Source organism: Lathyrus oleraceus, chromosome 7, assembly GCF_024323335.1.
Source record: "Lathyrus oleraceus cultivar Zhongwan6 chromosome 7, CAAS_Psat_ZW6_1.0, whole genome shotgun sequence".
NCBI lineage: Eukaryota > Viridiplantae > Streptophyta > Magnoliopsida > Fabales > Fabaceae > Lathyrus > Lathyrus oleraceus.
Window position 1 is genome coordinate 127,370,292 of NC_066585.1, and position 17,102 is coordinate 127,387,393.

At 35.2% G+C, this 17,102-nt stretch overlaps 1 protein-coding gene across 1 annotated transcript; it reads right to left on the reverse strand.

Moving 5' to 3' along the window:
• Positions 1-3,578: 3,578 nt before the first annotated feature.
• On the reverse strand, positions 3,579-5,043 carry LOC127107816 (uncharacterized). Its single transcript, XM_051045143.1, has 3 exons — positions 4,603-5,043; positions 4,339-4,468; positions 3,579-3,941 (listed from the first exon to the last, which is right to left on the reverse strand). The coding sequence occupies exons 1-3, from the start codon at positions 5,041-5,043 to the stop codon at positions 3,901-3,903; spliced, it is 612 nt and encodes a 203-aa protein (XP_050901100.1). The 3' UTR covers positions 3,579-3,900.
• Positions 5,044-17,102: the final 12,059 nt, after the last annotated feature.

Genomic DNA, 17,102 nt, shown 5'->3' on the forward strand with positions numbered 1-17,102 from the left:
AATTTATATTATTGTTTGAATTTATATATAACATCCTTGAATTACATTAGTATGATTAGCATGATATTATGATATCCTTAGTATAAATGGCCTAAAATATAAGCTCGCCTAAAAAAATATCAGTTTGAGGACAAACTTGCTGCCTATGACTGATTTTCTAAGTTCTGAGGGTTTTCCGAAGATGAAATTACAAAATATCCTCAAAGTTATGCAAAAATACCTTTCCATTCGTTTATAATGCTTTCAGAGGTTAGTCTGAAGACGCACTTACATTCGCACCCTGCCAAAATTAAGGAGATGCGTCTCCAGACAAGATTTTGAAAAATATGAAGGTGGATGGCTCACTTATGAAGCATTGTATGCGTTTAAAGTGCGACCGGAGATGAATCTCCGAAATATGAAAAGGGAAAATTCGAGTTTTTAGTGTGTTCACCCTCGTTCCATGGGGTGGAAGAAGTAATGTCATGTTATTTTGTTTTAAGAAACATTTGTATTCAAATTCATGTTGTATTTTGATTATCTATATACATGTATATTCCCACCATTTATCTTTTGAATTTGGATTGTTTGTCATAAGCAATTTGCCGATGTCAGTCACATAAATGATGACCATTGGATTTCAATCCAACAATCCAAATTTAATACATAAATAATTTTGCACTAATATAAGTTATTGACTTTAAAATATATCGTTTGAATTTAATCTAACAATCGTAAAGTCTTGACAACATGATTGGATTTTTTTTTTAAAATAACCATATTTAAAAAAAATCCAAAATAACCATATTTTCACAAAAGACAACCAAAGTAACTATGTTTCAAACAAAAAAAAAATTTGCCCGCAAGAGGAGTACACTACAACAAACAAGACCTTAGACAACGCTTTTTTTAGCCTTAGACAGCGCTTTAAAGCGCTGTCTAAACCTCCGCTGCTAAAGGTTTAGACAGCGCTTTTTTAAATCTTAAAAGCGCTGTCTAAGTTCCCCCCCCCCCTTAGACAGCGCTTTGGCCAAAAGCGCTTTATAAGACCCTCTTATTTTAAATTTTTTAGGTATACCTTAGACAGCGCTTTTGAAAAACGCTGTCTAAGCCCCACCCCCTTAGACAGCGCTTTGGCCAAAAGCGCTTTCTAAGACCCTCCTATTTTAATTTTTTTAGGTATACCTTAGACAGCGCTTTTCAAAAAGCGCTGTCTAAGCCCCCCCTTAGACAGCGCTTTTGCCTAAAGCGCTTTCTAATCCCCCCCCTTAGACAACGCTTTTTACAAAAACGCTGTCTAAGGTATACGAAAATTTTTGAAGCTTTTGTTTTAAACCACATTTTTTCCAGGTTTATAAACCAGAATTTCTACCTGTTTTCAACCAGATTTTGACAGACAATTATCACATTTTATATATGCCATTTTGGCCTTTTTTCTACCAATTTTTGGCTAACAAATATATATATATACCAATTCAAACCAATTTTGCCTTAAATGTATCAAAATATATACAAATTTATGTACACATTTACAAGTCATAACATATACTACAAATGTACACATTAATTACACAAATTTATGAACAAACATTGAGCTTTATCATGAATTGACACCACTCCTCTTTGATTTCGTCCACTTGATCCTTTGTATAAAATGCACACTTGAATTCATCAAAGTACTACATAATAATATAACATATTTTGAATTAATTCCAACTATTTAATTATATGAGATATGTGTAAATATAAAAATAACTCATAAGTTAGAAATACATACATCGGTGGGAATCTTTAATCGGCCCAAAGCAAGAGTATCTCGCATAAACCTCAACATGAAATACCCGCAATCTATTTGATTACGTTGTTGAGGACACTACATATGAAAAAAAAATATGGATTATAAATCCTAAGTTTTATCAAGTGTCATCACTAATATAATAAAAAATGTGGTAATTAAAAATATACCGCCACTTTAATCCATGTAATGGAGTTGGCGCCCCTCCTTGAGGTTTGGATATCTCGTTGGGCCCGAAAAGCTTGTAGGACGCTAATAAAATAAAAATGAAGCAATTAGAACAATTCACATAAACTTAGGATTTACTCCGCTAACGTTATGCACTTTTCCCTTGCCAACCATCCGATAGTATGGTGACGACAAATACAGCTGACAATGGGAAATGCCCTAAAACCAATAATAACAAGAAATCGTTAATGTCTATATGTCAAATACATAATTTAAGCAAATAGTTCAATTTAAGACAATTATATGTAATTACCTCTGGAATGTTTGGCTGAAAGGTACAGTTGATACTGTCTTTGTCCGGAGTGACTCCAAATCCCTTACCCCTCACCCGACCAGAATACTCAGGGACATCTAATGCCCGACTAAGTATGCCCTTAGTATCATCGGGAGATAAAGACTGAGATAGCTCCTCCTGAAAAATCAGATGAATACCGTATACTTGTCAAATATTTGTGTATAATAGAACCTTCCTTCACTGACTAAGGTCTAATTAAAATTAAATTTCAGACTTCTATTTTCGTTCTCAGTTCTTTTTGTTTTCCCTCCTTCTTAACTCTTCTCACCCAAAACCCAAAACCCTTCTTCTTAACAATGTATCTCCCCCGCCACATACTCATCAGAACCTTCCTTCACTGCCGTCCATTCTCCCATGTACTTATCTTCTATCCTTGTAATAATAACTAGCACAGAAGACAGTTAATAAGACAACAGACAAAATTGCATGAATCGGAACATCTCAACTTTGTCATTCCAATACAGAATAGCATTCTAAAATTCACAATAAAAATATTCCTGAATCAAATGGGTACAATTACTAAGATGCTTGATATTGTTCTTAAGTTCAGTAAACCTTAAGTTCAGTTTGACCTCTGGAAATAACAGAAAAACATTGGAATTTAGAAACAATATAAAACTAACAGATCCACAAGTAAGAAAATAAATTAATTAAAACTTAAGGTAGATAGGAACCCAAATTTAAAAACTTACTACTACTAGATATGTATAATAGGGTAGCTCAACAAAATCGATCAAATCATAGTTGAAATTGGAATAAAAAGATATGAAGATTAGAGCTCAAAGTTATATATATTATTATACAAATTTATAAATTTTACATAAGAAACATAGAGATAGATCACTAGCACATTTTCTGAAGCACTAATGACATAGAGAACATCCATTTAATATTTGCCATGTTTACATGGTAAAATTTTGATAACTAAATCACCAATAGTAGAGAGCTTTCTTCTAAAATAATATCAATTGGAATAATAGTAAGGTTACATGATGCCTTGTAACCTGCCGGCCATGGCTTTTCAGCAGTAGAAACATCCTCTCTGCTCATGGTAAGGTTGTGTGCACCAAACTCTCACCAAACCCCACACTTATGGAAGCCAAGTGAACTAGAGCATTCCTATTTAGAGTACACTTATTGAGGTTTACCCTATCACATAAGTACTTGTTTAAATGTTTGGAAGTGCTTATGAAAATAGTTTACAAAAACTTTACACCTTAGTTTGATAAACTCTAGAATAGTTTACATAAAGATTTTGCAGTTGCAGAGATCTCTCTCACTTCCATTTTCGATGGTAGAAAGTAGAAACGGCTGATCTAAAACAACTCATAATAAACTGTTGTTGAATAGGAGCTTAATTAAGTTTTTTTTATCCAAACACCCAAGTCTTAAACCCATCATGATAAAACAAATATTGGACATGGCACTGTACCATATTTTGCTATCCATAGCCATATGGAACAGAGAACTAGAAACTTTTCTCATAAAACATATAACCAGTTGCACATACCATCTAGCATAAAATCCCATGAGCATAAAATTGAACCTACGCAGAAACCATAGTCTTGGTCTATTCAGTTTTGAGGTGATGCTGATCATTGAATTATAGGTAACTTTTTACACTCTGAGCACAAACTTCCTTCTCTATTGCCTCCAAAACTTAGACAAATGAGATGTGTGTTAAGTGCAATAGTGAAAAAGGGAAAGAGTTAAAAGCTGGAGAATTGAACTCTAAAAGAGGTTTGACATTCAATTGACACTGATTGGAAAGATACAGATGCAAATTGTTGGTAGGTAGCAACTAACTAACAACAAGTAACTTAATAATTGTATCAACAACTAACAGCAAACAGAATTAACAAAGAAAAAACTAATCTCCTAATCATGTGAAGCAGAATATTAACCAGAAGTCCAGAACAATGATAAACCAAAAATTAAGGAAAGGTGGTATAATGCAGTGGTAAATACATCAAATTTAATTTACTTATGAAAAACAAAAGCACAAGAACAATAGTAATTTTTCTACATGTGTTGAACTAACCTTTCTTGAGTCCAGGGGAAATATCATCTCCTATGAATACAATAGGAATATCAACTTTCAACAAAGCATCTGAAGGAGCCCTTATAAATGTAACATTCAAAGGTGCATCTGTGCCAGCTTTCAAATGAATCTGTCAAATTTCCAATAAATTCCATCAATTATATTGCGAGCACAAAATCCATTCAACGAAAATTAGTAGAGCTTCTAATTGAGTAACCTAGCCGAAATCAAAGCACAAATAATCAGGAAAACAACAACGCATACACTGCGGGGCAAAACGTGAACGTTCTCAATGACATTGTCATCGTTAGGGTTTGAATCAGAGTCGAATTGGTGGAGAACTTGTAGATGGAAGAGGCGTGAGAGGAAAAACGAGCGTCCGAGATGGTTAATGAGCTTCCTGATCTGATCAGAGCAGACGGAAATGAGGCCTTTGTTACCGCCGTGCTGGCCGTCTTCCTGCTCGAATACTATGCTCGGAACGCGACCGACTTTGTGCTCCTTGGCCGAAATGTTCTTCCCGAAATCTCTGCGGGGGATAGCGAGGATGGTCTCGTCGTACTTAGGGTCAGGTTTTGGAAAGCCTTCGAGGTAGGTGAACGACTCTAGGTCTGGCTCTGGGGGGTGGAGGATGGCGGCGGCGGAATGGGAGAATGGACGGCAGTGAAGGAAGGTTCTGATGAGTATGTGGAGGGGGAGATACATTGTTAAGAAGAAGGGTTTTGGGTTTTGGGTGAGAAGAGTTAAGAAGGAGGGAAAACAAAAAGAACTGAGAACGAAAATAGAAGTCTGAAATTTAATTTTAATTAGACCTTAGACAGCGCTTTTGTGGAAAGCGCTTTCTAAGATATGCCTTAGACAGCGCTTTCCAAAAGCGCTTTCTAAACCCCCACCTTAGACAGCGCTTTTGGTTTTAATTTTTTTTTTTAATTGAAAGACTTTAAACAGCGCTTTCTCAAAAGCGCTGACTAAGGTCTATATTTAAAAGCGCTTTCTAAAAGCGCTGTCTAAGGGGGGGTCTTAGATAGCGCTTTCTAAAAGCGCTGTCTAAGACCCCCCCTTAGACAGCGCTTTCATTATTTTTTTAGAACATTTTCCGTGTTTTATTTTTATTTTAACCTTAGACAGCGCTTTCTTTTAAAAGCGCTGTCTAAGATGCGCTGTTAAAAAACCTTTTTGGCGTAGTGGTAGTTAGAGGGTATGGCGCATGCATTCATTTTTTTGTACATAGACGTTATCATGCATGTCACATGCTTATAGAACATACCACTGCATGTGGTACTTGCATGCATCCTCTAGGAGCATGCGCCACAGCCAGTGGCAACTGTGTTGTTTAGGGATTTTTATATATAGCACATCCCCTCCCCATCATTTTTCCCCATCTTCTAATTCTCTCCTTCAATTCTCTCCATCATTTTTCAGTTTGATTTATTCGACAGTAAAGCCTCTGATGTAGATCCGACTCTGGAACACAGAGATGTTTGAGCATCTTTAGAGGAGCTTGATCTGTTGGTTAGATATAGACATTGCAGACGATGAAAAGATCAGAAGAATTCAAAGGTTTGTTACGGTATACAACAAAAATGGAGAAAGTCATTTCTGGGAAATCGTAGGAGACCCCAAACACCTCAGGAAAATTATGGGAGACCTCGAAGACAAGCGAATGTGTCGGGATATGAAACCGGTGGACATTAGGATCGAGCGGGTCATTAAATTCGTATCCATACTTTTTTTTAAAACATGATTATTAAAAATAAAATAAAAAATCGTGTGACTGTGTCATCTCATGACTCTAGTGAACTGTAGTCCTTATAATTTACGAAGAAACTTTTCATAAAAGCTTCAAATAAAAATTTGGTTTGAATAGTTATTTTTAAAATATTATTTTAGATATTTCATCATTTTATTAAAAAAAAATTGTATATCAAAATTTCAAAAATCATTTAATTTTGAAGCTATTTCAAATAGTTTTTTAATCATTTTTGAAATACAATATTTTAAAAAAAATTGCGATTTCGACTATATTTTGATTTTCAATAATATATGTTTATGTTATAGAATGATAAAATTGATATTTTAATTTTAGAAAAGTGGATATAAAACTTTTTGTAATATTTTAATAAATAATTATATAAAACTTATTTTTAAAAATATAAAAAAATTCTATTTCTTTTAAAGCTGAAATAAACACACCCTTATATTAATGAGCTTAGTACTTTGGTTGTTGCGATTATTTCTTTATACTATACAGAATCATGCAAGAAAATTGAAATATAGTGAGACAAATAAATAAAATTATGTTAAAGTTAGCTGCCAAAGATTGAAAAAAGACGAAAGGAGGCAAACACGTCAGAAGTTAAGAGCTTAAATTCTTACACAGTGCAGAGATCCAAGTCCCCAAAAGCAGGATCTATTTTGCGACCTTGTAGATGTAGAAGCAGGCCTGCCACTTTGTTTTTAGTGACAATTAATATTTATCAGCATTTATTAGAATTGCCGCTAAATCTTTTATACTGTAAGTACATAAAGTAGTTTATCCGTAAAAGTTGTAGCGGTCATTTATATTGCTGCTAAAAACTATAATAATTTTTTATAAGAGTGAGTTTTGTAGATCCTATTTGTTAAACTTTTCTGAAAGTAATTTTTATAGTTTTATTTATTTGTTAAAATATACTTTTAAATTTCAAATAAATTCATTTAAATATTTTTATAAAAAATATTTTAGGTATTTTATCTTTTTGTTATGATATTTATTTAATTATAAAATTTAAGAAAAAACTACATAAAATTTATAATTATTTTAAATAATTTTTTGTAAAAATAATTTTTATGATATATTTATTTGTAAAAAAATATGTGATTTCTATTGAGATAAAATCTCCAATAATAACTATTTGTTAGTTAAATAGTTTTGTGGCTTATATTTTAATTTTAACAATTTTTAAAATTATATGAGTGAGATGTATTGGATTTGAACTCGGATATTTGCTGTATAATTTCTCTACACAACTATCAATTAAAATGATTTAATAATATTTTAAAAATATATAGCAAATAAGTTTTTAATCTCTCTTATTATTAAATTAAAGTTTATATATAAATATAAGGCAAATAAACAACATATACACCATTTTTTAAATGACAAACTGTTTACCGTGAAAATTGATAAACAACCGCTGATTTTCCAAATTATAAAACTTAGGTTACTCACATAATCGACTAGATTGATCCTAGGACATGTACTATTATTCTAAAATCGTATGTAAAATATGAACACTTCGACAGTATCCTTGAGTTATGTTTGCTTAAAGCGTTCTTAAGAAGATAAATGGCAGAAATGTAAGTAAAATGTAAAACAATGCTTGATAAATGACTGGTAATAAAGGATAATTGCTGAACAAAAAGAAGTAAATAAACTTTGATTGATATAAATATAATGGTGTTATCAAACGTACATTCTCAATTGTACTCGTTTCTCAACACACTGGATATTTTGAGTAAATATGATTGATTGTACAACAATTTTAACACACTAATCCTAACACTAGGACGCCTATTTATACTAAATTGAAATAACCGTCTCCAACGGGTCTTCTCCTAAGTATTGACACGTTACACTCGGCATGTCTGCGATTCAGGACAACATTCCACGCGTCCTTTTTATCAAAAGAGGATAAGGATGAAATACAGTTACTCTTCTGTCATTCAAATTCAAATATATATCGAATAACTTTTTTGTCGAAGTGATATTCTGAACTTGGGATTATTTCTAAGTTTCACATTCGTCTTCCCTTACAGAAGGCAGACTTCGACACCTATTCACATCAATAATGCTTTGTGTCGAAATCCTAGATAACCCCAAAGAGCATTCTCTTTCCTTAGTTTATCACATCCAACCTAATGTCGAAATTTCCACCTAACAAATTTCCCCCCAAACATTACCTTTTTCGATATACCGAAGAAAAATGTATTTTTTGTTTTTGACAATCTAATTCAACATCACAAAATGACTCATCTGCTATGACGTAGCAAAACGTCTCTTTAGAATCCACGTGAGGATCTTTAGGTAATCATCATATTTCCTAGCCCTTAGGAAATCGTGCCTAGCCTTTAATTGCTACCACTTATCATGGTCATTTACACTGACACGTGCCCACTTTTTTTCCCCATTAATGTCTAACAAAACCGCTTCCACTTCCGCAGCTTATAAATAGACACACTCAACACTCTTCTTTTTCTCTCTTAACTTTTCACATTCTGATCCTTCTCAAAGAACTTATTTCTTATACTCTTCATCTTCCTCAAGCCAAAAAACCCAGTTCATTTCTTCCTTTCAACAATGGCATCATCTACGAAAATCACCAAAGACTCCAACAAAAACACCAGAGATTTCAGAAAATCTCAGGGTCTTCCCCTCGCTGACAGGATTTTGGGCCTAAATACCGTGGGTAACCAACAATATGTTCCAGAACCCTTGACTAAAGAACAGAGGATGATTTTTCAATCACAGATACTAATTCCTATTTCTATTTCTGGGAAAACGCATGCAATTCTAAGACTTTATCCAACCCAAATGTTGATCCTGATAGACTCAAAGAATTTTTTGCAACTTACCATATGTATAAACCTATAGCTTGCGTAAAAAAACCCAAGGTTAACGAGGAAATCCATACTGAGGAAAACCCTAATCCGGATAATCATGGTAACCTTACGACCGATGAACCCATCGACTTAACCTATATGAATAGTGGTTTCAGGGTATTTCGATCATGTTCTTTATTTCGAGATCCCTCCGACTATTTAGGTTTGTTGGAAAAAATTGAGAAAAAGATATCCCAAGTCTGGAAAGAAATGGGCATTTTCGACTTAATACAATTGTCGAAAGTAAGACCTAGTTATTGCCAGACTATGCTAGTTTCGTCTTTGTACTTTTGGGATAGTTCCCACCACACTTTTCACCTCCCCTATGGCATGATGAAGCCTACACTCTTCGACATCGATGTCATCACAAGGCTTAAGCCTATGGGTGATACCTATGATCCAGACTTCCTATCCAAAGACACCATTGGCTTCGACACTTCTAGGGATTCCTTCACCATGCATATTGCTTATTACCATGATAAAGATATTGATGAAGTTTCCGACACTAAGCATATTGCTTTTCTTGATTTTTGGATGTCTCACTGTGTTTTTTGTTCGAAGTCTCTCCAAGTATCAAAGAAGTTCCTCACATTGGCAAATCAACTTCATGCTGGACGCAATGTATGCCTCAACGAGATGATCTTAGCCAATCTCTATGAATCTATGGGCGAAGGAGTCACTGCCCTAAAAAACATTCGAACAAAGGGAAACTTACTACTCTCTGGCCATTTTTGGTTACTGTAGTTATGGTTGAATGCTAGTTTCGAAGCATGTCTTTCAACTCATAACCCCATTGATGTGGATGTTGCAGTAGTGAAGAATATGAGAGTTGAAGGAACGCGCTTAGCAATGTTAACTCCAAGCGATGAAGGTCGAAACCTTCAGCAAAGCTTCACTAATTACGTGATGATGTTTTCTAAGCGCTACAACTTTACTCCAACCATGTCCCCCTTTTCCTTTAGAACATGTGGTCCGGAATGGTTTACGAGGAAATTTCCCTCTCCATCGAAGGATAAAGAGGTTGAATCGTTCGCTATCTGGGAATCATTCCTCACTCTTAGGATGTTCTCTTTGAGACTCAATCAATCGAAAAACCATGTTACCTTGATAGCGTACCAACCAAATCTTGTCGCACGATAATTTGGCCTCATTCAGGTCTTCCCCAAACCCCTCTATGCAACAAAGAATTATCTCCTTCTTTACAACGCCATCCACACCGAGGCTACCAGTAGCAGGAAAATAGTCAGATATGTTGGTCAAACGAAACTTAGTTCATTTGCCTTCAAACCTTACTTTCTTTGCACCCACGAATTCGACCTATGGTGATGTGATTACTATGAAACATAAATTTTTTAATGTTCTTGCGTTTCATCATCATCTTACCAAAGCTTTTACATCTGTGCAGGATAAGGTTAAAAAAGGTATTTCGACTCACATCAAAGAAATCCAAGCATTCCAAAAGTACTTTGAAACTGCCTATAGACCTGATGATCTTAGTCGAACTGCCTGCAACACAGCAGTCACTCTGAAGGAAAAATTTACGAAAAAAATGGAATTTTTAAAATTACCTTTGAATGTTAAACCTGAGCAACGATATCAAACTGCTTTTAATATGTATCCTCTTAAATTCCCTCGACTACCAAGTGCTGAATTTGGTGTGGCCTTTAGCCCTCCATTTCCAGATTGGTTCGTCTGTGGGGACTTTATAAAAATCCTTCGACAAGAGTCTCAAAAAAAAGCTAACCGGGTGGTTTCGACTAAGCACAACTTGGACAGTTTCAAAGGGCACCTTCATATTGGCATAGAAGACGTTCATATAGAATCTGAGATCTATGAAGGTGTGGAATGGGAGGTTTTTCGAATCACTCCTTCTCTTCATCCTCACTTCTTTATTTTTTCAATAATTTGATTCTTTTTTTTAGCTGTAAGGGTCCCACCCAAGAAAACTGCCCCCACAATAGAAAGACCCACTGAAGCAAGAGAGGAAGACACCAACAAAGCAACAACAACAAAGGTATGTGTATCCCATATATTGACACCTTCGACTTAGTGTAATACCCCAAAATTTACCCTTCATTTTTCCTGGAAGCATGGGATTATGTTTTACACTTCATTAGCACCATATTAGGTCATACTCATTGCATACTGCATTAGTGACATGGAGATCAGGTTTTGATCGATCACTCCTTAACAGAAGGAGCCCACACAAAGCAAGATTGAGAATTGGACTTCATTTTCTAAGTATACAAGTCTCAAGGGTCTCAGGGGGGTCCAAGTATCTTATTATGGTCCTCAGTTCATCAGTGAAGGATTCAAAGCTATCAGAGTGTTCATCTGGATTTAATCAGAAACTAGGGTTTCATGGCTATCTGAAACAAGCAATGTTTGGTTGGAAGTAGAGGAGCTCATCCATGTCATGATTAGAGAGGCATCTTGGCCTAGGAAGATTCACAATTATCTCAGAAAGATCCATTGGCAATCAGTGCAATCAATTCCTGATCATTTTGCCCTAAAACTAGGGTTTGGTATAAAATCAGTTTATTTCTGATTCATGGCCCTCCATATGTCCACAAGGGTCTACATACAAAAAATCAGCGCTTTATTTGAGCTAGAAGTGCTTCAATTGATCAATGGAATCGGGAATCAGACAGTTTGGGAAAAGTCAACTGTGGGGCCAGAAAAGTCAACTCCTGACATTTTGAGAGTGGAATCTCAAAATCCATGCCTAGGGGATCCTACATGTGAAATTTGATCAAGGTTGGATCATGGATTCATCATTTAATCAGGAATTGGAAAAGTTACTTAATTTGGAAATGGTTGACTTTCCATTTAGGGCAAGTTTTCATGATCGTTCCACTCACTTTAAGCCCATTTTTCATCAAGATAAAAGCTCCATTTGAAAATTTCTCCATCAAGAAAGTTGTTCCTCTTGTTCCAAGCTTTCTATAGATATAAAGTTTGCTCCATTTGGATTAGAATTGAGAAAGTTATGCTTAGTCAAAGTGAGACATTTGTTTAGGACACTTAGAAAAATTTCTATGTCCAAAATCTTCAAAATTTGTCAAGACTTCTTGGCCAGTTTTCTTGCACTTCAAGGCATTATTTGAAAATACTTTCTTCACAACAATTGTACCTTGCCATGTCCTATTTCATATCCTTTTGGAATCATCTCATTTGGATCCATGGTTTGAGAGATACATTCATTTAAAGTGGGCACCATGACTTGATTTTCTAGGCAGATTTTGGGTCTGGCTGACCCAATCAGATTTTCTAAGCATGCTGCACAAACCAGTCACGTTTTTTTTTACCTCTTTTGGCCATGCATTGGACATCCATTCACTTAAGTTTGGCCCAAAATAACAACATTTTAAACCTCATTTCACACTTTTATTCTTATGGATAAATCACTTATTAAAAAGCCCATGAGAACACATAATCCACCCTATTTAAGAAGCTGAAACCCTAACCCTAAAGGAGCATTGGAATTTCGTGGCAAGGAGGCAAAACTTCATCACATATCAGATTCCATTCCACTTCTATTTTCCATTAGGTAATCATCTCTTCCATGACCATGTTTTGATATATCTACGCTTGCTTACCATGTTCATCACCATTAATCCTTCCATTTTCATAGTTCTTTTTCTTATTTAAAATATTTTCTTCGTCCATAAAATTACCCAAAAATACTTTTCACTTTTCTTAACGTCTTATTTAATTTTATATAATTTTTATTTTTGTATTTTTTTAATATTAATATTTTATTTTAATTATTTATTCTAAATGGTCCATTTTAACACACTATTTTTTATTGATTTTATTTTTATGACTTAAAATTATTGTTAGCATTTGATTTTTGGGATGAAGGTTGACCACTGTCTCATGGTCAACCTGACCCATTCTTGGAATTTTATTTCACATTTTCAATTTATTTTGGATCTATTTTTGACCTAATTTGGTTGGTTGACTTTTAATTTGACTTATGTTTTGTTTTAATTAATTCACGTGCCAATTTTCATTATTTTTAAAATCTTTTTGGGGGATGATGATGTCCTGACCCCACCTTATTTAGTTTAATTTTTCATAATTTTCTTGATTAATTTACTATTTATTCTTGATTTATATCTAACCTAGTCTTATTAATTGACTTTTGGTTTGACTTATGTTTTATTTTAATTAATTCACGTACCAATTTTCATTATTTTTAAAATATTTTTGGGGGATGATGATGTCCTGAGCCCACCTTATTTAGTTTAATTTTTCATAATTTTCTTGATTAATTTACTATTTATTCTTGATTTATTTCTAACCTAGTCTTATTAATTGACTTTTGGTTTGACCTATGTTTTGTTTTAATTAATTCACGTGCCAATTTTCATTATTTTTAAAATCTTTTTGGGGGATGATGATGTCCTGACCCCACCTTATTTAGTTTAATTTTTCATATTTTTCTTGATTAATTTGCTATTTATTTTTATTTTTTAAGTTGACTTGAATTTTCAGTTGACTTCTTTATGATCGATGTTTGACTTAGGGATTGCTTATGGCAATTGAAGAGATCTTTTGATCCTCCCATGTTCATATCATATGCCATGTATTAGAGGCCTTTTACCTTAATTTTATTTGGTCCTTACTGTAGCGGGGTATTCGTTACCATTAGAGATATTGACTAAATCCAAGGTAAATCATACAAGTCGAGTCGCCACCGCACTTCTATTTATCCAAAGGAATGGTTAGAAAGCGAACAAAAACCTAAAAGTTTTATCGAATCAAAAACTAGTAAAAATGTCAGAGATCTGGGTAAGGGGGTTGGTTATGCAATGGGAAGGTGTTAGGCACCCAAAGCATCCTAGGTACTCCTAGGGAGCCCTTTTCACATTTGTTGTAAGGTTGTTGTTTTTTTTTTTGTGAAAATTTATTTGTGCAAACATGATTGAAGGGATGAGAAAAGAATATACAAATTTATTTACATTTTGTGTTTGAATGGATGAACCCATTGCCTACGTACCATCTTAAAAAAAGATTAGGATCAAAACCTCGTAGTTCGGGGTAAAAAAATTCAAAAAAAAGTTGGTGAATTGATTGGTCCAAAAACCTTAAGGTCTTTTGTTATCAAAGGGAGAAAACTCAACCTAAAACCACAAATCCACCATGTGAGGATAGCTTCAACATGCTAGTGAGGGGTTAACCCTATAATAAGCATGGAAGACTCATTGTCCATCACTAAGGATAAAGGTGAGTATTATATCTACCTCAAGGATAACTCAAACCTAATAGCTAATGGTTATAAAAAAAGGTTTGATTAAGAAGGTGGCCATTGAAACCATAAAAAGTATTTGAATGGGTTATATTTGCCAATTAAAAGTATTTACAAAAATATGGTTAAAGTGGATTAAAAGGTTCAATTCAAAATAAGTGTTATGAAAAATAAGTTTGAAGATCAAAAGCATAAGGCTTAGGTTTCTAATGTTGAAAACAAAAGTTATTGTTTGCACAAAAAGTTTTGGCTTGGGTTAGAATGGGGAGAAAAAAAAAGGGGTTAAATTCCTAAACATACAAGAGATAAGGGTAAAGAAAATAAAACCACATTGGGAGTTCCCCTCTTGAGATCATATTGATGATCCAAGTAGCTCTCATCCTTTGGAATAAGCAGTCACAAACAAATATCTCAAGCCATTAAGCACAGGTAATCGGAATAAACCTCCAGGGGGTATCCCACAAATAAAGTGGAACACCAGGCCATCTCTGCAAGAGTCATGTGAGCCCTCACAAAAAACTTAACAAACAGGTTAGAGAAACAAGATAGGGTAATCAAGAGTTGCCCCCAAATCAAAATGTAACCACATGAATCATGCCATTAAAATTCACAAAAAAGCTCACAAAAAGCAACCAAGGGTAGGAGGCCTAAACCTCCTGTCAAACACATGCATCAAAAGGGTATCAAATTCACCCATAATACCTCATATATTCATAAAATTCAAATTGAAGGCATAAAGATGATGGATATAGGGCAAACCTGATTGGAGAGATCGAATGAAATTGAATTGCACCGTTGGGTTTGCAGAGCAATCTGAGGGTTTGCCTCTGGAGGTTGCTCTGAACTCTGTCAGCTCTTCTCTCACTTTCTTTTTCCTGCCAGGGTAATAGGAATGGCATCTCCTTTTGTTTCACTGAAACTCTGAATTTATAACCTGGTTTTTGTGGACCTGTGGGCTCAAATGAGATAGGCCCAAGTCCAAAAATTTTTTTTGTTATATATTTTTTTTTTTTTAGTAAACAAAAGTAAGAGAAACAATGATGTCTAATTCAAGCATGCTTGGTGATCTCAAACCAATCACAAGGAGTCTCACCCAAAGGCAAAGGGAACCAAGATGCTAATGATCCTTGAGGCTATGCAAATGCAATATTATGATGCCATGAGGGATCTTAGGGTCAAAATTGGGGTCTTACAGATGCCCCTAGTTAAGGTCATTCTAGCCGGAGAAGTGGAGGTTAAAATCTTCGTCTCGACGAGGTAGAATGGCTTAAATAATAACAAAGAGACAAATTTTGGTCCCTAAGAGACCTCATGATGCAGATGTATGTATGCAAATAGTACGAACTCTGTGGGGATATGTGTCCACAAAGAAGAAAAGACATCCGGAGAAACTGGCAATCCATATGAGAAATACACTCAATGGGACAGAGACTCTGGGGACTCTTATGGGGATAGGAGAGGGAATAAAATGCGTAAGCAGGTCACGACTCAACGCTTGGGGAACAGAATTCCAAAGGGAAAATATCCAATGGAAAGACCCGAGCTGACTCAAAGGTGCATGTATTGGGGAATATGCTAATACAACAAAAACTATCCACAACAGATACTTCGGATAAAAATCCGGATGAAAACAATCCACTAAGGGACTTCGCTGGGGATGCCTAAAAGGACACTCCTGGGGAAGCAGCGGGACGAGGTATTACCGGTTACTGGGTAATAAGCTCAAGGTGACATGTGATCTGATCGCCGGTATAAGGGTGAGATACAACATGCTCGGGAAGAATGAATATCTAAGACCGGTATAAGGGTGAGAGATATCAATCAACCAAATCATCTGAGGAAGACCTAAAAAGGTATATCTCAACTCAGGAAAATCTGACTCCACAGAGGACAAAAAGTCATAATAGGGAGCAGAGAGGAGGGAACACCAGGGATACCGGTTACTGGGCATATAATAGGTGATCAACTAAGGCGTGAATTGGGGAATATTCCCAAAACACTCATCATCCAAAAGAGGGCTAAAAGCAAACTCAATGATAGGATGGATATTCGACTCCGTAAAGGGGGTACGAATCTTACTCGACTGGGGAAGAACAAAAGCTTCGACCAAAGAGTGCATGAGATATACTATCTATTACCGTCAGAACGTAGATAATATACTCGCATGGACGATTATCCACAACCGGTTACTGGGCTAATAAAGGATAAATCGACCGATAAGAAAAGGCATCGGGATACCGAAACTAGGTATATAATGATGACCAATCAAGGCGTGAATTGGGGAATATTCCCAAAACACTCATCATCCAAAAAGAGGGCAAAAAGCAAACTCAATTATGGGATGGACATTCGACTCCGAAAAGGGGGTGCAAATCTTACTCAACTGGGGAAGAACAAAAGGCTTCGACCAAAGAGTGCATGAGATATACTATCTATCACCGTCAGAACGTAGATAATATACTCGCATGGACGATTATCCACAACCGGTTACTGGGTTAATAAAGGATAAATTGACCGAAAAGAAAAGGCATCGGGATACCGAAACTAGGTATATAATGATGGCCAATCAAGGCGTGAATTGGGGAATATTCCCAAAACACTCATCATCCAAAAAGAGGGCAAAAAGCAAACTCGATTATGGGATGGACATTTGACTCCGAAAACGGGGTACGAATCTTACTCAACTGGGGAAGAACAAAAGGCTTCGACCAAAGAGTGCATGAGATATACTATATATTACCGTCAGAACGTAGATAATATACTCGCATGGACGATTATCCACAACCGGTTACTGGGTTAATAAAGGATAAATCGACTGAAAAGAAAAGGCATCGGGATACCGTAACTAGGTATATAATGATGACCAATC